At 40.4% G+C, this 24,658-nt stretch overlaps 1 protein-coding gene across 2 annotated transcripts; it reads left to right on the top strand.

Moving 5' to 3' along the window:
- The first annotated feature begins 1,828 nt into the window (after positions 1–1,828).
- Positions 1,829–23,916, top strand: LPCAT3 (lysophosphatidylcholine acyltransferase 3). 2 transcript variants are annotated; one of them, XM_060762591.2, is made up of 13 exons: positions 1,829–2,072; positions 12,078–12,185; positions 12,295–12,401; positions 12,543–12,636; positions 12,905–12,942; positions 15,125–15,303; positions 15,530–15,638; positions 17,852–17,938; positions 18,152–18,318; positions 20,375–20,522; positions 21,904–22,062; positions 23,359–23,485; positions 23,588–23,916. In XM_060762591.2, the coding sequence occupies exons 1-12, from the start codon at positions 1,844–1,846 to the stop codon at positions 23,473–23,475; spliced, it is 1,542 nt and encodes a 513-aa protein (XP_060618574.2). In that variant the 5' UTR covers positions 1,829–1,843; the 3' UTR covers positions 23,476–23,485; positions 23,588–23,916. The 2 variants fall into 2 exon arrangements, with proteins under 2 accessions (XP_060618574.2, XP_067320437.1); XM_067464336.1 differs by lacking the exon at positions 1,829–2,072 and adding an exon at positions 8,381–8,400.
- Positions 23,917–24,658: the final 742 nt, after the last annotated feature.

The raw sequence follows: 24,658 nt of genomic DNA, 5'->3' as shown, positions 1-24,658 counted from the left end.
TCCCAAATAAAATGCAAGGAATCAAGAAACATGAACCCAAGGCATGAATGTAGAGCATAAAATTCAAGGATCAAAACCATGAAACAAAGGCACTTAAAAATGAATTTCCCAAGCAAACTTGCACGATCAAGAACAAGATCTTGACTTGATTCCAAATGATGCGTCATCTGACTACATATCCTGTACTTGGGACTTTTATCTCCTCGTTAGCTAAGTCTCTAGCATTCAGAAATTGGTTTCGTTTTAACTGTCAATTTCTTATTTTTTTTCTCTCGGAGCCTAGCAGACCGCCAAAGCCACTGTTCAGCTCTCCTGTTTTGACTAATCTCCTTGTGCCTATCTATTTGCTCATTATCTATCTGCCCATTCATTTCTGCAGCTGGGCCAGGTGCTGAGCTGTTTTTATGTTCCCTATTATGGGAACTCTCTGGTAACAATTCAGAAAGCACACCATTATCCCTACACTCTTCAGGGACATTCTCATGGGAAACCACACTTTGAACAGGAATCTCCTGGTCATTCTCTGCATCAAGATCACTGACCAAACCATTGCCACCTTGCAACTCATTGACATCACTCCCCACATCCAAAGCACCCTGATCCTGGAAAACAATTACAGGCCGAACTCCAACAATATCAAGGCAGAAAATCCCACATTATCTGAGTGTGGACACAGATAACACAGATCAAAGCAGATATTGTGGGATTTCCTGCCTTGATATTCTGGGATATAGGGCTGTGTGGAAGGGCCCAATATCTGCTTTGAACTGGATTATCCCACATTATCTGAGTGTGGACTCAGATAATCCAGTTCAAAGCAGACATTGGGCCCTCCCACACAGCCCTATATCCCAGAACATCAAGGCAGAAAATCCCACATTATCTGAGTATGGACTCAGATAACCCAGTTCAAAGCAGATATTCTGGGATATAGGGAAGGGCCCAATATCTGTTTTGAACTGGATTATCCCACATTATCTGAGTGTGGACTCAGATAATCCAGTTCAAAGCAGATATTGGGCCCTCCCACACAGCTCTATATCCCAGAATATCAAGCCAGGAAATCCCACAGCATCTGAGTGTAAACACAGATAACCCAGTTCAAAAAAGCAATGTTTGTGTGACTGTGAAGCAGAACAGACAACTCTGCATCTGTATGCTTGTCCATTGCGCCCTGCCTCATGTACAGAGGAGGAATTGTTAGAGGCTACAGACAATGCCGTTGCTGTTGCCCGTTTTTGGTCAAAAGATATTTAGCCGCCTGCACACCTTTATCAGTTTTATACTAATGTATGCAAAGCTTTTGATACGCAATAAAATAACCCAGTTCAAAACAGATATTGTGGGGTTTCCTGCCTTGATATTCTGGGCTGTGTGGAAGGGCCCGCAGAATAAACGCGCGCGGCCATATCAACAAAGAGAGGGGAAAGGGGCGGGGCTAGCCTTGCCGAACGTGGGCAGACCGGGATGTTTAATATTCATGAGGTGGGCGTGGCTTGTAGGAGGAGCGGTCGGTTGGCCTCCTCTGGGGCCCCGCCCACCCCTCCCTCCTTCTCCCCTTCCTGCCCGATAGTAACCTCGGCCACGGCTCCTACCCGGAGCCCCCTCCCTGCCGGGCTCTCTCCTGTCCCGGCACAGCCAATGAGGAGCCGAGATCCGCCTCGCGCTCCTTCCTCCCCGATGGGAGGGGACCTCCCCTTTCCCTCCTTCCGAAAAAAAAAAAAGAGGGTGTGGATAACCTTTGCCTCAGTTAAGCGACGAGGTTCGTGGCTCCGCCCACCTGCCACCTGTTAGCCAATGGGAAGCGGGGAGAGGACGCCGGGGGCCAATCGGCTTGGCAGGAATGGGCGAGGGGGCGTGGCTGAGGTGCGGGCCCGCGGCGGCGGCGGGGCTGCTGCTGCTGCTTGTGGCTGGAGTTGCCGGGTTCGAGGGGGGCCTCGCGGCCGAGAAGATGGCAGCAGCGGCAGGAAGCAGCGGCGCCTTCCGGATAGGCGGCACGAGCCTGGCGGAAATCGCGGCGTCGCTAGGCTCCTCGGAGCAGGCGCTGCGCCTCATCCTGTCCATCCTCATGGGTGGGTAGCAGCTGTTGCTGAGGAGAAGCCTCTTTTCCTGTGTGTTGGGGGGGGGGGGTGGTTGAGGACCCCGACTCAGGCCCGGTTTCTTGGGAGAAGGTCCCTCAGGGTCCCTCCAGGCGCCCCCTCGGCTGCTACAGGTGTCCCTTGGCCTGCCTTGTGCCACCACCAACCCACTCGTCGCCTTCCTCACACTTTGTACAGTTGCAGGTTGAAAGCCCGCCTTTTGGTAGGCCGAGGGAGCCCAGAATCTAGGCAAATTACAGACAGAATAGGTTCTATAGGTTTGTTCTTAAGTCGAGTTTGTATGTAAGTCGGAACAGGTACTTTTTAAAGCAGGCCTGGGCCAACTTGAGGCCTCCAGGTGTTTTGGATTTCAACTCCCACCATTCCTAACAGCCTCAGGCCCTTTTCTTTTCCCCCTAAGCCGCTTAAGCTTAAGCGGCTGAGGGGGAAAAGAAAAGGGCCTGAGGCTGTTAGGAATGGTGGGAGTTGAAATCCAAAACACCTGGAGGCCCCAATTTTCCCCTTACCTGGCCTAGGGAAAGATTAACACCTCTGTGAGCTTTGTTTTTCTATCAGTGCCACTCTCAACCTTGCAGCCTCCTCAGGACCCCTGAGGAGGTCGCGAGGGGGTTGTCAGGGGTCGCCAAAGACCATCAGAAAACACGGTATTCTCTGTTGGTCATGGGGGTTCTCTGCTGGAAGTTTGGCCCAGTTCTGTCATTGGTGGAGTTCAGAATGCTCTCATAGTAGGTCAACAATAAATCCCAGCAACTACAATTCCCAAATGTCAAGGTCTGTTTTCCCCAAACTCCACCAGTTTTTACATTTGGGCATATTGATTATCCGTGCCAAGTTTGGTCCACATCCATCATTGTTTGAGTCCACCTGCATGTAGGTGAACTACAACCCCAAAACTCGAGGTCAATGACCACCAAACCCTCCCAGTATTTTCTATTGGTCATGGGTTAGACCAGGGGCCCTCAAACTAAGGCCCGAGGGCTGGATGCAGCCCTCCAAGGTCATTTACCTGGTCCTCACTCAGGGTCAACCTAAGTCTGAAATGACTTGAAAGCACATAACAACAACAACAATCCTATATCATCAGCCAGAAACAGGCCCACACTTCCCATTGAAATACTAATAAGTTTATATTTGTTAACATTGTTCCTCATTTTAATTATTGTATTGTTTTTTACACTACAACTAAGATATGTGCAGCATGCATAGGAATTCATTCATGTATTTTTTTTTTCAAATTATAATCCAGCCCTCCAACAGTTTGATGGACTGTGACCTGCCCCTCTGTTTAAAAAGTTTATGGACCCCTGGGTCAGACAATGAGCAGCATTTCTCAACCTGGGGGCCGGACCCCTGGGGGGGGGGGTCACGAAGAGGTGTCAGAGGGATTGCCAAAGACCATCAGAAAACACAGTATTATTGTTGGTCATGGGAGTTCTGCATGCCAAGTTTGGTTCAATTCCATCATTGGTGGAGTTCACAGTGCTCTTTGATTGTAGGTGAGCTATAAATCCCAGCAACTACAACTCCCAAATGGCAAAAATCAACCCCCTGCCCTGACCCTACCAGTATTCAGATTTGGGCGTATCGAGTATTTGTGCCAAATTTCATCCAGTTAATGAAAATACATCCTGCATATCAGATATTTACATTGCAATTCACAACAGTAGCAAAATTACAGTTGTGAAGTAGCGACTAAAATAATTTTATGGTTGGGGGGTCGCCACAACAAGAGAAACTGTACTAAAGGGTTGCAGCATTAGAAAGGTTGAGAAACACTGCTTTAGAACACTTCACCTCACTTTCTGTCCCTGTAATCATTCGGATTTTGAAAAAAAAGTGTTTTGTTGTGGAAACAAGGATTGGTGATAAAGCTTCAGTGGGCACACCTTTTGCCCAGGACAACTCTTTTAGGGATGAATGTCCTTTCCAAAGGGCAGATTTCTCTCCCACCTTTGTTCTTGACTACGAGTCATATGTAAATTGGATGTCTGTAATGTTTAGTTACGATTAATTTTAAATATTATTTGCATTTTCAATTTATTCTGTATTTGTGTGGCATTCGAATGGTTGCTACTTATATTGTGAGCTGCTCCGAGTCCCCACAGGAAGATAGCGATACAAATAAAGTTGATTGATTAAGGTTAGTTGTTAAAGCTGTCTGAAATGCTTTCTTGCATCATAGAGTTGGAAGAGTCTTCGTCGTCCAGTCCAACCCCATTCTGCCAAGAAGCAGGATAATTGCATTCAAAGCACCCCCAACAGATGGCCATCCAGCCTCTGTTTAAAAGCTTCCAAAAAAGGAGCCTCCACCACATTCTATGGCAGAGAGTTCCACAGCTGAACAGCTTTCACCGTTACGCAGTTCTTCTTAATGTTCAGGTGGAATCTCCCTTCTTGTAGTTTGAAGCCATTGTTCCGTGTCCTTTTCTCCACGGTAGCAGAAAACAAGCCTGCTCCTTCCTCCCTATGACTTCCCCAGCCATATTTATACATGGCCCTCATCATGTCTCCTCTCAGACTTCTTTTCTACAGGCTAAATATGCCCAGCTCCTCATAGGACTAGTTCTCCAGACCCTTGATCGTTTTAATCACCCTCCTTGCCTGCTTTCTCTTACTTGAAACTTTTGGTGCTCATACTGTAGAGCAGGAGGCTTTGTGAGGAAGCAGTAATATCGTACTTCAGAGCTTTCCAAGCATTTCATGTGGGTGACACACTTTTTAGACAGGCTTCATTTCATGACACAGTAATTCAGTTTTACTAGAAAACTGGAGGTTAAACCAACCCCTTATAAGCGATGCAGACACATACATAAATTGTAATATTGAAATGTATGAGCACACAACATAGCTCATGAAAAACTTTAGATTTTTAGAAAGATATACATTATTGCTGATTTCACATACTCACGTTCCTCCTTACATTTGCACAACACACCTCAACGCTGCAGGTGCCACACGAATGTGTCTTGACACACTGTTTGGAAACCTCTGCTATACTCTGTTAATGCATCTTAAGAAGCAGATAAAATCTATGAGAGCTCATGCCGAACCATTTTGTCTTAAAGGTGCAGCTAGATTCCTTCCTCCTCTTCTTTTTTATACTGAAAAAGATTAACATAATAGTTTGAAAAAATTGTGTGAATCCTTCACCTTAGGTTTTGGTTGTCATGCAAAGTGTTCTGTTTAACTGTTTGTTATTGCATTTTTAACTATGTTTATAGTTGGTAAACTTTTTTTGTTCATTCTGGGTTCGGTTCCACATCTAAACTGCCCCAAGTCCCTTTAGGGAGATGGTGGCAGGGTATTATTACCATTAAAAATGGCAGAGAGGCTGTGCTGCATTTCCATCGGTGAAGTTGCCAGAGTTCTCTGGAAGGGCCACATGTTGCGGAGTCCATTGCATCACAAGCCACTCTTAGGCTGGACGCAGAGAAGGAATTTATGACTTTCCAGTGCCCATCCCCAGAGAATAAGGCCTGCTTTAGAGCAGTGTTTCTGAACTCCATACTCCTTGATTTAATTTACCCCATACATTCCCACACTGTGCAACTTGGATAAGAACCAAAGTTGGGGCCATAGTCCAATCTGACATTAGTGGAGAACTTGTGCAAGACATTGTATATTCAGTTTTAAGTCTCCAATGCAGGGAAGAGGCAGCATGTGGAAGAATTGTTCTTTGGCATGGACTTGCACAAGTTCCCTGTGTGTACAGCTTCATTGGAACATGGCTAAATCATTAGTGTTGGGAGAAGCTTGTCTCTGGCTAGTGAAGAATCGTTTGTTGCCTTGAGATTTGAGATTTTCTCCTCAGGCTGACAGGGAATTTGCCATTTGAGAGCCAGTAGTTCAAACTGCCCCTTACTTTTGTGTTTCTGTGGTCCATAAGCACTCTGAAGTCAGGATGGTGGCTCACTTTACCCAGAGACCTGTTCAGTTGTAGTTGGGCATGTTAAAATTTCTGTATTTATAAAGAAGAAAACACTTCCAGATGAGGTGTTCCTTGTATTTAGGCCCTGTATAAGGAAGGTTTCTTGTGGAGAGTGGGTGGAAGTTGTCCTGTTTTCCTTAATGGATTTTCTTTAGTAAGAAGACAAGAGAAAATGGAAACGTGTAGAAAGCCTGCTTATTATGTCATCAGACCTTCTTGTAAACGTCCAGAATGAAGCAATGCAATTGCACAATAAGAGCCCGACCTGGAAGCATCCAAATACCTTTCTATATTTTTGCTTGCATTAAAACCAAGCATGATTGTACACTTATTCAGATGTATGCCCGAGTTCTGTGGAACTTGGACCATTTTTCAGAAGCCAATCTCACTTGTTTTGCTAATGAATAAACATAAATGTAATAGGGTTGTTACACAGGAGCATCTTCAGCACAACTACAAAGGAGCAAAAGTATCCAAACCTGACAGGGAACTCTCTTTGAAGGCGTGGTTGTTCTACTAGCAGAACAGCTTGGGAATTCTGGATCATAGATAAGTAAGTGGGGAGATGCTGATCTGTGGATTTTTCTTGATGCTATCTGATGAAATCAGGCCCTCCCCAGATGCAACGCATTTTGCCTGTGGGTTATTATAACCTACAAGTTTCACAATTCTTTCCTCTTCCTGTTCTCAGTAAAGAACATTTGTAGTGGCCTCTGGTTCTTTTTCATATCTTGATAGTCTTGAACTTCTGTAGGAGATATGCTAGGATTGTGAAAGTGAAACCCACCTATATATGAGGTATGTAGAGTATCCCCATATCTCATTACATTCTAATGTCTCAAAGGCGCACCTTAAGTTTCCAAAGTCTGCCAGAGCGTAAGGATCATGATCCTCATTCCCCCATGCATATAGATATACTTGTCATCCTTCCTCCTTTCTCTCTCATTTCACTTGTTGCCCAAGTTTTATTTTCTGCTCAACCTCTCTTCTAAACAACCCAATACCATAGCCCACTTTCTTGGCCACAAAGGATAGATGAAAAGTGTTTCACCTGTTGCCTGTTTACTTAGTCAATACAGAATAGTTCATTTCCACGAAGCCTGGAAAAATAAAACAAAAATCATAGAACTCCTGAAAGAAAAGAGGGTTTTAGGTCTGCTCTAGGATGAGCTTTTTCAGATCAATTCTAGCTTCTCTCTTTTTCATTTTGAAGTTATATATTTCTGTCATCTTTCAAAAATAGAATAGCATGCTTTAGACACTTACATACTCTGGTTGCCTCACTCTAAAGCTTAAACCTGTGCCTGACGGCGTGACGGCTTTTCTCCTCCCTCACACACCTGCACTCCCTATCTTGCAATTTATTTCATCTAGCCTGTTTTAAAATGAGGCTAAGTAAGGACTAGTATGTGTGAGACACTGTCTCTACATGTATCAATGCTGGCATTTTTATGTCTACCAGCATTGAGGATTTGCAAGAAGGTACTGCTGGCTCAGCAGTCGTGTGCAAATGGATTGTTAGGATTCACTACAACTCTATGCAGTGCATTTTTTATCCCAGTCGTTGCTTTTCTGTGTGGTCATTCATGTTATAAATTCAAATTCCCAATTATGCTACTTAGCATATGGGTTACATTATAATCTGATTTTGACAATTTGCATCTGTTTGATCGTAGAATAAGAAACACATCTCATTGAGTTTGAATCAAGTTTAGTCATTCTTGGTGAGTGATATAAGCCTCCTTATCACAAAAGGTACAAGATCTCTAAAATCTAGTATAGCACGCTATTTTTCCATGATTCTGAAAATTATATAGAGACAGTACTTCCAGGATTTCTCTACTGACTTTATCATCATTATACCGATAGTATGTGTGCTATCATATTTATGATTCTGTGGTATCTTTTATGTTTTTCAAATAGGAAAGAAAATGGCACTAGCACAGGTTGGTTGTATACGACCAGTTATAGATAACTATTTAATCATCTTAAAACGGAAACTTTGGTAGTTCTCATTAGATGCATTAGTATTAATATATTTTACTGTTAGCAATGTTTAAAGTCAGCTTTATTCCTATCAACCCTTACATGTGGTTGTGTAGTTCCATAACCCATCTCTCGAAATTTTAGCAAACTGCCAATTCTACTTCTGAAGAAGACTTTTGGTTCATCTAACCAGAGTCTTATCCGCTCCGATTGCAGGAGCTCTTCAAGATCTTAACAAGAGACAGATCTTTCCTATCACTGTTCCCTGAGATCCTCAACCAGAGGTGTCAGAGTTAGACCCTGGGATCTGCTGCATGGAAAACACGTATTCTGTCACTGACCTGTGACCCTTCCAAGGTGGCGGCCCAAAGTCTCAGTCAGTCTGAAGTAAGCATAAGTAATGATATTGTCTCTGGTTGTTCTCACCAATGTGGCTCATGTAGTTGTAGTAAAGACAGAATCGTTTAATATAATAGTCACTGTTGAAGTCGAAGATTAAATTCATATTAGATTCTTATAGTGTAAAACACAATCAAATTACTGTTTTCAGCATCTCCTGTATGTACTAGTAGGTCTTGCAGTGGAGAATATTCAAATAGAGAACAGGCTATGTTTGTTTATTAGTTTCCTTTTATTTCAGAGTTTTTTTTTCCCTGCCCCTCATCCTGGGGATGGATTATGATGAGGGGGGGGGGGAACTATAGTCAGAAAATGTAAAGCTTACATAACACCCTAAATGCATCAAAATTTATGAAAGCAGAATTAAAATCATCAGGAGAGATAAAGCATTTTAAGTTAGAAGGCTGAAAAAATTAAAATGTTAAAATGTTATCAAAGTAAGCACCTGGCAAGCTTTGCTAGGAGACCACTGCTCCACCACTGTCACTCCCCATAATGTCTATTCACTCATAGCTGCTTGTCACATTTCTGATAGCAGATCCTGTGGAAAATAATCCTCTGCCACAAATCATATTATATGTAAAAGCACATGCAGGGACAGTGTACCAGAAGGTGGGGACAGTTTACTGATTGCTTATCTTACTAGTCCAGTGTATAGAGTATTGTGAGTGAAGACGATCCTCTTTTTATGTTGAAAGAATAATCAAATTCCCTAGTACTATTAGTATTTTGAGGGCCTGAGTTTGTGATTAGTGCTGTTGTTAGGGCTACTCCTCCATAGTCAATTTGGCAAGGACTAACTACATGGTACTTTCTGTGACTTGTAGACTTTGACAGGATCAACTTTTTTTTTTTTTTTTTTTTGCTTCTGGATATACTTTGAACATTCAGAGAAAATTACTAGTGATATCCTTGCAAAGTGATAAGCATACTATTTCACAGTACAATGTGCCAGAATTAATGTGGTCCATAAAATGCTGTGTGAGGTGGCTTTTTTCATTTGAGAAAAGAGCACAAGCTGTCTAACACTGGGGATATGCATTTGGTTTTGTCACTCTTTCCAGAAACTAAGACTGGTGTTATATAACTTGTATTATGGCTAGTACATTATGTACCAGGTGCCCCCCTTGTCAGTTCTGGACAAATAAGTTGGGTAGTTATTTGTAATGTCTCAAAAACTATTCAGTCTTTGGCATATAAAGTATAGGGCAGTGGTTCTCAACCTGTGGTCCCCAGGTGTTTTGGCCTACAAGTCCCAGAAATTCCAGCCAGTTTACCAGCTGTTAGGATTTCTGGGAGTTGAAAGGCAAAACATCTGGGGACTCACAGGTTGAGAACCACTGGAGGGGGAGTAATTGCTCTGATATGCTTCCAAGATCATATGAGTTCACAATGAAATTCCCGTGGAAAATTTGGGCTACTGCTAATAGTGCTCCATTCTAAAATATTAGTCAGAATAGGGAAGATGGAGGAGTTTACAAGAGAGTGGAATAAATGGCCTTCCAAATGTTGTTTTCCTTTTAATCTGCTGCAGCCATTTACACAAGGCAAGAAATGGTTGAATTGGTAGTTCAGCATCATCTGGAAGGTCACACAATTCTGCCCTCAGTTTAAAACCTTTCCATACGTTAATTATTAAATTATTCCATATGTTAATTATTAAACATCACATCCAGAGTTATTTGTGGGTAGTATGGATCTAGACCTTTGGAGTTTGAGTTTATAATATCAGTGACTTGCCAAAGAGACATTTCATTTTTCAGACATAAATAAGAAAATAGGTATGCTGAAATATACCACTTCATTCAAAAACCACATTACATTGTAAACATATGGTAGCTTGATAGTCATGCATGGCATGACTGACTGTCCTGGAGAGCAATGACTGTAGTAAAATTGCAGGGTACTTGTAAAATTGTAGTGCCGTAGCTCACTTGTCTAAAGAGTTAAATGCAAAACTGGAAAGGTCATAAATAAGAAAAATGTCAGAAGTACTCTTTTTCATACCTCCCAGATCACATCAATTTTTGTCTAATTTCAGAAGCTAAGTAGGGTCAGGCCTGATTTGGACTGAGGTGAGAGTCCACCAGGAATTTTCATTTGCCTAAGAGTGGTTCCCGATCGCTTCTCAGAACTGCTACTTACAGTACTGGGCTAAAGGATATCATCTAATTTAATGTAAGGCAGTTTCCTAAAATGTTAGCAGTATAAAAATCTGCTTGATGATTTGAAAAAAAAATCACACTCTACACATTTCATTATATCTCAGAAAATCTATTGCAGTCTGAGCAGTTATCTTCACTGCAAGCATTCTGAAGTGAGAGATGGTATGGACCCATAGGACAGCATGTCGCATTTCCGTTCACTTGTGCAGTGGGACACAGATTGCATTCCCTTGCAGGATTTGTGGAGGTTGCCCAATAAAGGCATTTTCCTAATACACATGTAGAATTTGGCTATTTCCCGACACAGCTAACCCTGCTTTTAGTTAAGTTTTATTGGATTACTATCAATCGTATTAAAATATTTTATTACCACCAGATATTGTGTAACCATTACCAGAGGGGTAGCCATGTTTGTCTACATTATATAACCATTAATTCAGATGTAGAAAAAGTAAACCCTTTCAATGTTGGACTGTAGCTTCTAGCATTCCTTACTTTGGCTATGCTGCCTAATGTTAATGGGAACTGCAGTTAAAACAGCAACTATAAAGCCAACCAATGCCTGCCTTAGATTACTATATCTGTGGAGTATTTGGAAGAACAGTAAGTGAGTGCTACTTATTATGGACAGCAGCTTAATTAAGGCTGGCTTTGGAAATGGTCTGTGTTTCTTTTGGAAAACCGTAGCACACTGTCAGGGTTTTCACCTGAATTGTCTATCTGATTGCGATCAGTGTATGCAGTTTAATGTTTATTTGTTGTAGGTACACTTTTACAAACTTTGATATTGGAAGTTGTAATGAAGGATGCTCTCAGTGGCTCCTTGTGATAGTGATTGTGTATTACTATAGAGACAATGTGACTCTTGCTACCAGCACAAAGATGCTTTTATGCTCTTGTCCTGTTTGTATGCCTCCAACATGTGTCTTAATGGCCAGTATGGAAAGAGAAAGCTAGATTAGATAATTATCTACTCCAGAATAGTTCTGTTCTCTTAATAAAGTTTCTACTATAATGTTAATAGAAATTTATTTTATCAAGTTCCTCTGTTGTGTTGTGTTAAAGCAAGGACAGTGTATTTAATGCATGCCAGCTTATACAAAGAAAAAAACCCTCTATAATCTTTATGAGAGCAAACCAAAATACTATCAATCAGTGAGCATTTTTTGGAGTTTTCAAAAACCTTAGTTTTGGAATAGCTCTGTTGCGAGGATAGTAATAACTACTTTTACATCTTTTCTGTAAACTAACCCCAGTATCAGATTCCATATTGGCAATCCTCTGTACAGATTGGGCTAAAGCTAAAGCTCAATCTTGTACAAAGAACACCATAAAACTGTCCAGAAGGTTTGCAGCTATTATAGGATTTGAGCAGGAGTTCATTGTCTGTGTTCATTGTATACTGTGCAACCATCAAAAGGATGTGTGAAGTTCAGGTTTTATGTCCTGTCCCTTTTGTGTTTGTGTAGACTGATTTGTGTTCCTGTTTTCTCCCTTTAGGATACCCCTTTGCCTTGTTCCAGCGTTATTTCCTTTTCCAGAAAGAGCTCTACCTCATTCACCTGTACAACATATTAATGGGGATCTCAGTTGCCTACTTCAACTTTGGTAAGGGGGCTGAGAAGATGGCTGCCCAACTCGTGAGTACCAGGGTGTAGGAGGGAGAATTATACTGCTTCTTTGTTTGGTTTCTGATTACTTTCATTTGCCTTTTCAGGGACAATGTTCTGTCACTCGCTCATATGTGTCTTAGTCCAGTTTCTCATACTGAGGCTCATGGGTCGCACAATCAGTGCAGTTGTTACTACCTTCTGCTTCCAGATGGTAAACATTTTATCTTCTTTTTTATCTTTTTGGTGGGATCCTGCTTTTGCTCTCTTCTGTTCTGTTCAGGAACTTTTGGGGAAGTGAGGGAGGACATCAAGCCTGGGTATTGATGTATCATTATGGCTCATGATTTTTCAGGTGTATCTGATGGCCGGCTATTACTATACTGCCACAGAGCACTATGACATCAAGTGGACCATGCCACACTGTGTCTTGACTCTCAAGCTAATTGGTAAGCAGTTCTGTTTCATCGTAATTCCAGTACTGAAATGTCACCTCGTATTCACACAAGTTTGCCGTGCTGCATTGGTAGGCTTAATGTAACATTTTACTTGAAGAACATTCTTAGTGCATTTTCCATGGAGTCCCAGCAGTTTCTCAGCCGGAGAGTAATCTAATCACACTGATTGAGCTCCCATATTAGACACTTTGGAGTTAGATACACCCAGACTCTTCTGGTACCGAGTGGCTTCATCATATGTTTATGTTTTCACCTCTAGGTCTGGTCATTGATTACTATGATGGTAGGAAAGAAGTGGTAAGTGAAATCCAATTGCTTTCTTTCCTTCATTTACTGAGGAAGTTGGTCCAGAGAGTGACTGGAGAATTAAGATGGGTTACTTGTGAATGTGGGACTTCCTATCAGAATACTCCATAAAGTATAAAAACCATTCACTTGTTAAAATACAGTTTGTGAGGAAACCTGGAAATTCAATTTTTCTGAGCATTCACAGGCATGTAGAAATGTGTTGGCCTGTTATCTACCGTATATACTCGAGTATAAGCTGACCCAAATATAAGCTGAAGCACCTAATTTTACCACAGAAAAATGGGAAACCATATTGACTCGAGTATAAGTCAAGAGTGGGAAATTGAGGCTGTAGAATTGGTTGAATGAGGAAAAACGTGTTAATATAGGAAGAGAGGCAAAGGCCTGAGAACTAACGTGTATCCCATAAAACATTCCTTGTATATTTTGAACAGAAAGGGAAGAGTGTCCCAGAAAGGCTCTTGGGTTCATTTGCCATGGAAGGTGACTGTGATGTGCCTCCCTAGGTCTCCTTCTACCACCCTTAAAATGAAAACCAAAGACAGAGTCTGGCAAATCAGGAGGCAAACTGTGGGCAGAGGCTACCATCTAGGACTCTCACTGAGCCCAGTCTCAGTATGGAACCCAAGGAAATTAGCCAAGAATAGAAACAACCTCAAGCCAAGCAGAAACTAGACTTCTGTTTTGAATCTGTCCTCCCAATCTCAGTTTTTACTCCAGAGGAACATTCTGAAAGACATCAGGGGAAATCTTGGGATTTGATGTCCTAACAAAGGTAGATATCTCCCCAATCAGTTTTATAATTACCATATATACTCAAGTATAAGCCGACCCAAAGATAAGCCGAGGCACCTAATTTTACCACAAAAACTGTGAAAACAGATTGACTTGAGTATAAACCGTGGGTGGGAAATGCAGCAGCTACTGGTACAAATAGATACCAATAAAATTACATTAATTGAGGCATCAGTAGGTTAAATGTTTTTGAATATTTACATAAAACTGTAATTTAAGATATGACTGTCCAACTCGGATTAAACCCTTATTTTAACCTCCTTCAATGTAAATGTGCTCACGTATCCTTCCAATAAAAAGAGAGTAAAATAATAAATGTAATAAAAACAGTAGAGTATAATAATAGATGCAATAAAATAGAGTAAAATAATGTAAATATAATAAATAGAGTAAAATAATAACTGCAATAACAACAACAGAATAAAATAATAAATAACCTTGACTCAGGTAAAAGCCATGGGGGGCTTTTTCAGCCTTTAAAAAAGGTCTTTAAAACTCTGCTTATACTTGAGTATATACGGTACGTTGATTTCAATTTGTAAGCTGAAACACTTGCTAAATGCTTTCACATATATTGAGGGAGGTGTCAGACACCTAATAATATGTGTATTAATCAGTGGGCTGATGGGAATAATGACAAGAGAACCAAATTCTAACTTTTTGCACTATAAAACTGGGCTTCTATACAGACCTGCTATCTTCAATTATTTGGCAAAGGTCACAAGTAATATTGGGATGAACTAAGGGAAAAATCAGAAAGTTTTTGTAATGTCTCTTTATTCTTGCTTATCCAGCCCCTTTCCAAAACCTCCACTTTTCCATATCTGCCATGTGTCGTTGGCAGGAGCATTAATCTGTGTATATAAGGGGGTTTCTTAATCTCTTAAAATGTGTGATATATTTTGTTGATATGCATATCTGGGGGAATACTGAAAATTGGGCCAAGTCATATTCTCTACAGTTGTATCCCTGTTGTGCCAGGTCCTGCTGCAGTTTCTGTAGCTCCAAAAGAAAGAGTTAGAAAATTGTACTGTTGGCAAGCACTTTTTGCCCTTGGCAATATATTGGTTTCCCAAACTATTTTTGCTTCTTAATGGATAGTAAATACCATAATAGTTTATGATAAGGATTATGGATGCGAGTGTAAAGCATGAAAAGGCCATGGAGATGACTTGTTTGGTTGACCATATAGGATTGGGTGTCCTTGAGGACTTTTGTGAGAAGAACTCATTTATTTGTTTATTTATTTATTTACTGTATTTGTATACCGCCCCTCTCAGCCCTCAGGAGACATGAGGTGGTTTACAAGGCAAAATTCAATGCCCCAAAAGTATAAATACAATTTATGCTAATGTTGACATTTTTATTCTTATAGGAGAGCCTCACTCCTGAGCAACAGAAGTATGTTGTTCAAGGAGTGCCTACTTTACTAGAGGTTGCTGGCTTCTCCTATTTCTATGGTGCCTTCATGGTGGGGCCTCAATTTTCCATGACACGATATCAGAAGTTAGTAAGAGGAGAGTTGACAGATGTTCCAGGCCAGAGACCCAACAGGTAATCTTCTTATGTTGAAACCCCCCAAACACCAGCTCTCAAACACATGAATGTTTAAGAAGTGCTATTAAGATGTGCTATTCTTTGTACATGTTAACACTACCATCACACTGTTCTGAGATGCACATTGCAACAGGGTATTTCAAATCCAGCACGTTCTTCTCCCATATTTTGAAATGCTACACTTCATAAGGTCTATTTTTTTTCTTTCTGACACTCCTTTCAGCTTTGTGCCTGCTCTTAAGCGCATGATGCTGGGCCTCTTCTTCATGGTAGTCTACACTGTGGCAGGTCCATACTTCCCTGAGGAATACATGGTCTCTGATGATTATCTGGTAAGTAGTCCCACAGGGGAATGAAGTTTGAAATAAAATATATTAAAACCTAAGGTGATAAAAGTATGAAATTATTCACTCCTATCTAGCAGTTTTGAATGAGGAGGAACAGTCACCATTCCAATGTGACGTAGCATTTATTGTTAGAATCATAGAATCATTGATTTGGAAGAGACCTCGTGGTTCATCCAGTCCAACCCCCTTCCAAGAAGCAGGAAAATCACATTCAAAGCACCCCCAACAGATGGCCATCCAGCCAGTGCTTAAAAGCCTCCAAAGAAGGAACCTCCAACACACTCCTGGGCAGAGAGTTCCTCTGCTGAACAGCTCTCACAGTCAGAAAGTTCTTGCTAAAGTTCAGGTGAATCTCCTTTCCTGTAGTTTGAAGCCATTGTTCCCTCCTCCCTAAGACTTCCCCTCACATATTTATACATGGCCATCATGTCTCCTCTCAGCTTTCTCTTCTGAAGACTAAACATGCCCATATTTTTAAGCTACTCCTCATGGGGCTTGTTCTCCAGACCCTTCATCATTTCAGTTGCCCTATTGAACAAGAGCAGAAAAAAACCCCCCAAATTTCCTTTTGATTGTGAAGCTCGGACTAGTTTATGACAAACAGCATTGTTGTAGTGTGCCTCCAAGTCATTTTCAACATTCTCATCCTAAGAGAAGCTTATCCTGGAGGTTTCTTGGCAAGATTTGTTGGGGACAAAGGATGTCTCTGCCTTCCTCTGAAGCTGAAAGAGTGGGACTTGTACAAAGTCACCCCATGGGTTTCCATAACTGAGTGGGGATTTGAACCCCGATCGCCAGAAACCTAATCCAACACTCAAACCACTGCAACATACATCTGAGCGAATATTACAAATTTACAGCATTGTTAGGACTAGAATACCTAATAACCTCAAACAATATTATGTTCTTACAATTTATATTACAGTCCCTAGCTGGAAAATTATTGGGACTAGCTTGTAATACATCAGAGTCTGTTATTCAATGCAGTCATAAGGGCATGTGGCTATATATATATTGTTTATACTTATGAAAGATGTCAGCTAGTACTTTCTGTCATAGAAGAAACTTTGTGGTCTTTTCCCATGTTTCTTTTCTGAGGCATCAAAATGGTATGAGAATCAGCATATCGCTAGTACAAGTACACAACTGCATGTTACATCTAGGAGTACATGAGAAATAACACTTAGTATCAGACTTTCGCCCAAAGCTTTAAATAATTCTGATTTTCTATTGTTATATGCTGCTCCAAAGGTTCAAGTGGCTTATGGAGCATAAGCAGTGGTTTCACTCAGATACAGACCTCACAAGGTGAATTATATGATAAATATGCACCCACAAACATGTTATGTTCAATGTGTTATCGAAGGCTTTCATGGCCGGAATCACTGAGTTACTGTTAGTTTTCCAGGCTGTATGGCCATGTTCCAGAAGCATTATCTCCTGACGTTTCACCTACATGTATGGCAGGCATCCTCACAACCTTTGAGGATGCCTGCCATAGATGTGAGTGAAACATCAGGAGAGAATGCTTCTGGAACATGGCCATACAGCCTGGAAAACTTACAGCAACCCATATATTGCTGTTAGGTGCCTCCAAATGATATTTTACTTACAGCAACTCTAAAATGAGCCTATCATGGAGTTTTATTCACAAGATTTATTAAGAGGCAGTTTGCTTTTGTCTTCTTCTGAGGCTGAGAAAGTGTGACTTGCCCAAGGTCACCCCAGTGGATTTCCATAGCCGAGTGGGGATTCAGATCCAGGACTCCAGGTTGTAATCCAGTATCCAAACCATTGTACCACACTGGATCTGAAATAATATGTATGCCAGTCTGTTCACTGTTAACATCTTCTCTGGCTTGATCCACTTGTGTCTGTTCTGTTTTTACATTATGAGTGCCATCGCTTTTGACAAGAATGGCATAACTGATGTATTGTCAGATTCTAAGAGCCCAATGTAACAATAATAACCACTTATTTGAAAAGCTTCCTTAAATTTGGAAGAAAATATAGCCAGCTGCCTGAGAATCAATCCACAGACCATTGTGATGTAGTGTTTATTGTTGAAATAGAACAGAAAAAAATCTAAGAAATGCATACAAATAAATAAACAAACAATTACTGTGTATTAATTGTGCAAGTCCTACCTCCGACTTCCAGGACAAGTCTTACCTTAGTAATGTATTGTCTTCCTACAGAATCGGCCCTTCTGGTTTCGCTGTGCTTATATACCGATGTGGGGCAAGGTGATGCTCAACAAGTATGTTACCTGCTGGCTTATTACGGTAAGGCTGCAAATAGAATAATAGAATTACAGGGTTGGAAGAGTCCAACCTCCTGCCATGCAGGAAAAACACAATCAAAGCACTCTTGACAGATGGCCATCCAGCTTTTGTTTAAAAGCTTCCAAAGAAGGAGCATGATGTAGAGGACCTGTTCCTCCCATTGGGCAAGGCAGGGTGTTCTCATGTTGTTACTGTATGTAACTCTCATTGCAGGAAGGAGTCTGTATCCTAACTGGTCTTGGATATAATGGAAAAGATGAAAACGGGAAGCCCCTGTGGAACGCGTGTGCCAATATGAAAGTCTGGTTATTTGAGACAACTCCCTATTTTACAGGAACCATTGCCTCTTTCAACACGAACACCAATGACTGGGTGGCCCGGTAAGAACTACTGACAGACTTTTGGAGAGCAATTGTAGTTGGAGAAGGTTGACCTTCCTATGAGAAAGGCTATGCAGATTATATGTGTCTCATCCTGAGGATACAGGCTTTATTTTTGAAAACACATTTTTAGTTTTGAGTAATGTGGCCAATTTCTTGCAAGCCTTCCAGAAGACAAGGAGGTTTAGTAGGAAATGCCAGTGATTACAAGTAGTGTTTCAGTATTTGGTGTAATTACTTTGACTTCTAGAATAGCCAGTGTTAAATAGAATTACCAAGCTAGTAACTGAACACAGTATTTTGTTTTGTATTTTTTCTTTCTTGTTCAAAGCATTGGAAGGCCAGACTTACTTGTGTGAGCAAAGCAGCTGCTGTGTCATGTGCCCTCATACCATGCATATAAAACTTCTAAAGTAGTCCTTACCATTAGAATCTCATGACCGTCTTCATATCTCTTCTCTGCTCGAGGGAATGGCTTCTTGCAACAGGGTGTAACATCCCAGTGGATATAAACCTGTGGGTCCCCAGATGTTTTGGTCTTCAACTCCCAAAAATCCTAACAGCTGGTAAACCTGCTGGGATTTCTGGGAGTTGTAGGCCAAAACACCTGGGGACCCACAGGTTGAGAACCACTGCTCTAGACAGAGAGGAGCCCCAAAACACATAGAAACTAAACTGCATATTTAGTGAGTAGAAACATATGTTGCCACAAACAGTAAAGCTGTTTTCAAGAGAATAAAACCAAACATTACAAAATACAGTCAAGACGAATGTTAGCACAGCAATCACAATGCAATTTCCAGTTATACATCTAAGCATCATTTACTACTCCAAATTATTATCCTGGCGCGATATACCATGTTTACTTAATTGTAAAATGCCACCAGTTGTAAGATGCATCCTAATTTCAATGCCACCAAAAATAAAAATACAAAAGATACAACTGTGATTCTGAGATGTTTATATGGGGGGAAAGTGTTTCTTAGAAATGAAGAAATGTAGTAGCAGTATTTATTTATTTGTTTGATTCACTTGTATACTGTTTTTCTCACCCTGGGGGAGGGGGGACGGGACTCAAAGCAGTTTCCATCATATTTGTGGCAAAACTTAATGCCTCACATACAAATGACACCTAACTTAAAACAACAATAACATATAACTATCAATTAAATCATAAAAACGTAGCAACATTTGGACATTAAAACATAGTTAAAAACATATTAATGTAAACATTAAAATCATATAATCCAAAAATCGTAGTCCAGGCCATTCAAAATATCGAATATCAATCAATATCATAATCCCTGATCATCATTCCTTGTATTGCTTACTGCTCAAAGGCTTGGTCCCATAGCCAAGTTTTTACTTTTTTTCTGAAGGCCAGGAGGGAGTGTGCTGATCTAATTTCATTGGGGAGGGAGTTCCATAGTTGAGGAGCCACCACTGAGAAGGCCCTGTCTCTTGTTCCCACCAGTCACATCAGTGAGGGAAGTGGGACCAAGAGCAGGGCCTCCCCAGACCATCCTAACCTCCGAGATGGTTCATAGAGGGAGATACATTCGGACAGGTAAGCTGGGCTGGAACCGTTTAGGACTTTATAGGCTAAATAGATTTTGCATACTTCTGGGCAACTCATGTTTTTAAATGTTTTATTGGGAAAATAAAACAAAAGTCTTGTGAAAAGAGAAGTCTTTTATTATCTTAAGGATCAACCAATTTATTTCACATTACATTTGACGGATTACATTTTCGATGAGCTACACAGTTCCTTTTGTGTGTTTAATGGTACACATGTTTAAAAGATCTAACGAGCACCCCTCCATTAAATCAAAAAACAAAGTTGTAGGAATTTCAAGGAAAACAGAGGGTAAGTTTAAGACAGGGTCCAGTAAAATATTTATGGCTGATGTAGTCTTTTATTTATTTTTTCTCACATTGAATAGACAGAAACAAAGGAAATGCTGGTGCTCATCGACCTTTTCCCACACTATCTGATTAAGTATCCTTCTGGAGAAAATAAATAGTTGCCAGTAAAAAGTAACATTTTGTTTTACAGCTATATCTACAAACGACTGAAATTCTTGGGAAACAAGTTGCTTTCACAAGCCCTATCCTTACTTTTCCTGGCTATCTGGCATGGGCTGCACTGTGGTTACTTGGTGTGCTTCCAGATGGAGTTCCTTATCGTCATTGTGGAGAGACAGGTGAGGATCCTTTGAGGGCTCAGTGCTGATACTATTCAAACTTGTACTTTGTGTCCACCATCAGATGAATGTGAACTACATCATGCAATAGCTGAGAATGGGGAGGTATTCTTGATAACAGTGATATGATGCTTATGTGCTTCCTAAGTAGCATCAGCAGCATCCATGTAGGTGCTGGGCTATTTTTTTCAGGTTACTTAAGCTGCTTTGTGAGAAGAGAAAGAAGTTGTAAGATGCTCGTGCATTTCTGTATTCCGAAGACTGTATTTACTTAGGCAAGAAAATGCTTTTGAGGCCTGGGGGCTTACTTCCAATATTGTGAGGGTCTCAGGAGGCTCTGGCCCCATCTATACCGCCATATAATCCAAACTGCATCGAACTGAATTAAATAAGTCTGTGCTGCCACATAATGCAGTTCAATGACATTCTGAAACTATAATATACTAGCCGTCCCCTGCCATGCCTTGCTGTGGCCTGGTCTGTGTATATGTGTTTTGTTTGTGTATCTATGTGTATATGTGTGTGTATATATTTATGTATATGTGTATATAGGTGGTTTTGTGCATGCATTGTAATATATTTTTTAATGTTGGGGCTTTTTAAGTCTCTTCTGCTGTGCTTTTCAGTATTTTTATGGGTGATGGTCACTCGTTGACCTGATAGGTGTATTGTGTCCAAATTTGGTGTCAATTCGCCCAGTGATTTTTGAGTTATGTTAATCCCACAAGCAAACATTACATTTTTATTTATATAGATAGATGGCAATGTCTATAAGGCCTGTGTTCCAGCCACAGACGGGTCCTGCAGATTTGAACAATCACAAAACACAGTTCTACGCATGGCTACTTAGGAGTCAGTCTAGAATCACTTATATATAACAACAGAAACTTGTAGGCCAAATCTAGCCTGTGGTGTGGAGGTTTCCCTTCCTTGCTGGATAGAATGCACGTCTACTTTAAATGATGGATCAAACTAATGCAGATTAAATAGCTTGCATTGCTTGACCATGGTAAAGTCAATTTGGAGAAATACAGTCTTTCTTGGGTGGAAATCTAACTCAAAAGCAAAGCCATTTCAAATTGCTCTTAGTCAATATTGAATTCAGACCATGGGTTATTTTAAGATATTAAACTCAAGCCTGTCTACAGACTGTAATCGGCAAATGTAGTCTGCTATTTATGACAAACTCTAACTACCAGCACGCCAGTACAGTTATTGCTGTACCCCAAGCTGTTGTTACTGCAATCAAATGGGAGTGAAATTGCAAAGCATGAATTGTGAGAGGATGGGAATTGAAGGTTTTTCAGGTGCTGGTATAGGTTTTTTGGTTGGCACAAAGCATGATTGTTTCTGCTCTAAAGAAACCATTCTTTTGTTACAGATGATTAGCCTGGTGCAAGACAGCAAACTATTGACTGCATTGACTTCAGTCACTATCTTGCGACCTGTCTTCTATGGGCTTCAACAGGCAGTCCACTGGATGTTTATGGGATATTCTCTTGTGCCATTTTGCCTCTTCAGTTGGGAAAAATGGATCAAGGTATAGTCTTTTGTCAACTTTATAGTTCATAGCCATAGGTCATCACACTTTTGTACGTAAAATTAAAACACATATTACCGTATATACTCAAGTACAAGACGACCTGAATATAATCCAAGGCACCTAATTTTACCTCAGAAACCTGGGAAAATGTATTAACTTGAGTATAAACTGAGGTGGGAAATGCAGCAGCTACTGACAAATTTCAAAATAAAAATAGATACCAATAAAATTACATTAATTGAGGCATCAGTAGGTTAAATGTTTTTGAATATTTACATAAAACTGTAATTTAAGATAAGACTGTCCAACTCTAAACCATTATTCTAACCTTCTTCAATGTAAATGTGCTTATGTATGCTTCCAATAATAATAAAGTAAAATAATAGAAAGGTAATAATAACATAATAGGGTAAAATAATAAATGTAATAATAGAGTAAAATAATAAATGCAATATTAATAATAGAGCAAAATAATAAATGTAATAATAAATGATTAAAATAATAAATGTAATAAAAATAATAGAGTAAAATAGTATAAATATAATAACAATAATAATAGAGTAAAATAATAAATGTAATTAAAATAATAACAACAGAGTAAAATAATAAATAACCTTGGCTCGAGTATAAGCTGAGGGGGGCTTTTTCAGCATTTAAAAAGGGCTGAAAACTTGGTTTATATTCAAGTATATACAGTAGAATATGAACTTTAACTTAGTATGCCATTTATACTTGTCAAACAGCAGCCATTCATTAAAATAACCCTAAAATTGTTTTCAGATTTTCCTTCTACTTCTTAAAATGTTTAGTTCTTCATTTTCTAGCAAACAGAGCAGAATTAGCAAGATGCATAGTCATAAAAATCTCACTCCCTCCTAGCAATGTACAGATCTCTTCCAAGAGGAATCTGTTTGGCAAAGAGTAGAAGAAATGCACAAGGAATAGAAGTCTTGTGAGCATTTTAATAACTGCTGATATCACCCACTTCAGCAGACTTGCAGATATAGGACCTTTAGTGTGCCATACTGTTAAACCTGAAATCTGAAAAACAGTAGGCATATTAAGGAACCACAAAGCAGTGGATGCTTTTCTTAAGAGAGCCACAGAGAAGAGTCTGAAATAGGGTTTTAAACCAAATGTCCTTTTGTATAAAGGATAGCATGTAGAACAAGACATTTGTGTGGATACACATAAGGGACTAAAATCCTGAAGAGACTGAATTCTGCTCACACTTATTGTTAGCGAGAAGAATGATCAAGAGGCATAATACTGACCTTGTGTTTTTCTTCTTAGGTATACAAGTCTATTTATTTCATAGGGCATCTATGGTTCTTCACCCTACTGTTGATAATGCCTTACCTCCGAAAAATACTAGTGCCACAAAAAGAAAAGTTAAAGAAAGATGAGTAACAACCAAAAGGTAAAGAGAAATCCTCCTGGACTGTTTTGCTGGGTTTAAAAAAAAATCTGGGATGGGTTGTTGATGGTACATATCCAAAAAATGTTGTTTTTCCTCTTTCAGATTGTACCATGTGTGCATTTATTATGGAGATTGTTGAAGCATCACCTGCCAAATTTGCCAGCGTCTGCCCTTACGGAGTGACTAAGGGAGAAGAGAGCACAGGGGTTAGGATCCCAGCACGAGGGGGAAGAGAGGAACTGCTGCGAACTCCTCCTCCCCTTTGACAGATTGCCTTATCTTTCAACTTCTCTCCATCGACACTCCTGTCTCTGGAAATGTCAGATGATTGTAAAGCACTAAACGCAGCTGCCATTTGAGAATGGAGCCACTGCCTGACTTTTTCTACTTTCTGATTCTGCTAGATAAAATTGGTCCCAGTTCATTTTTCATTGCTGCCTGAACTGCCTTTTTTCCAACATTTTTAGGAGTTTGTTTCTTGACTTGGGGGGGGGGGGGGTCCCAGCCTCCTTGGCCCATGGGCATGGGTTGTGAACAATATCTACTCTATCTACAAAGTGGCTGCTACATGACACATGGCCATTTCACAGAAGACAAGAATGGTGAGAGACAAGGAAATTGCCCAGTAATCTCATTAGGCAGAAGTGGGATTGGAACACCAAAAACAAAATCATGACTATGGATCCAGTTTTCTATAACAGAACATTCATTTTACAAAAGGCAGTCTCTCAACCAGCTAATCCAGAAAGAAAGAAAAAACAGGATAGGGAGAAAACATACACGGGTATGACAGAATAGCATGGCCCTGCTCTTTCTGCACCCTGTGTGCCTTCCAGTTGCCTGTTGACTTAAGGCAGCCCCAGGAGTATCTTAAGCAAGGAGTACTCTCAGATGCTTTTTCAAGTCCCTTCCTCTGAAATAAAGCTTTTATTACCTGGCATTGCTTGGCAGTCGTCTCCCAAGTGGACTGACCCTGCTTAGCTGCTAAGATCCGACAGAATCTGGTGTATTTAGTGAGAGAAGAAATCAAAGACTACCTCTGCAGTATTCTCATTCTTAAGGAAGAGCAGGATTGGTTGTGGGTCAGAAGAAAAACGAATATGTGAATGAGCAGATCTCTCAGGAGAATAGATTATGCCCTCTCTTACATGAAGGCACTGTTAGGGATATCTA

Source organism: Anolis sagrei, chromosome 2 (genome assembly GCF_037176765.1).
Source record: "Anolis sagrei isolate rAnoSag1 chromosome 2, rAnoSag1.mat, whole genome shotgun sequence".
Lineage (NCBI taxonomy): Eukaryota > Metazoa > Chordata > Lepidosauria > Squamata > Dactyloidae > Anolis > Anolis sagrei.
This window is presented reverse-complemented; position numbering and strand designations above follow the sequence as displayed.

Coding starts and splice junctions, on each gene's coding strand:
- LPCAT3 (XM_060762591.2), top strand. CDS start 1,844: ATGGGCGAGGGGGCGTGGCTGAGGTGCGGGCCCGCGGCGGCGGCGGGG. Junction 12,637..12,904: donor CTTGACTCTCAAGCTAATTG/GTAAGCAGTTCT, acceptor TTTCACCTCTAG/GTCTGGTCATTGATTACTAT. Junction 18,319..20,374: donor ACCAATGACTGGGTGGCCCG/GTAAGAACTACT, acceptor TTTGTTTTACAG/CTATATCTACAAACGACTGA.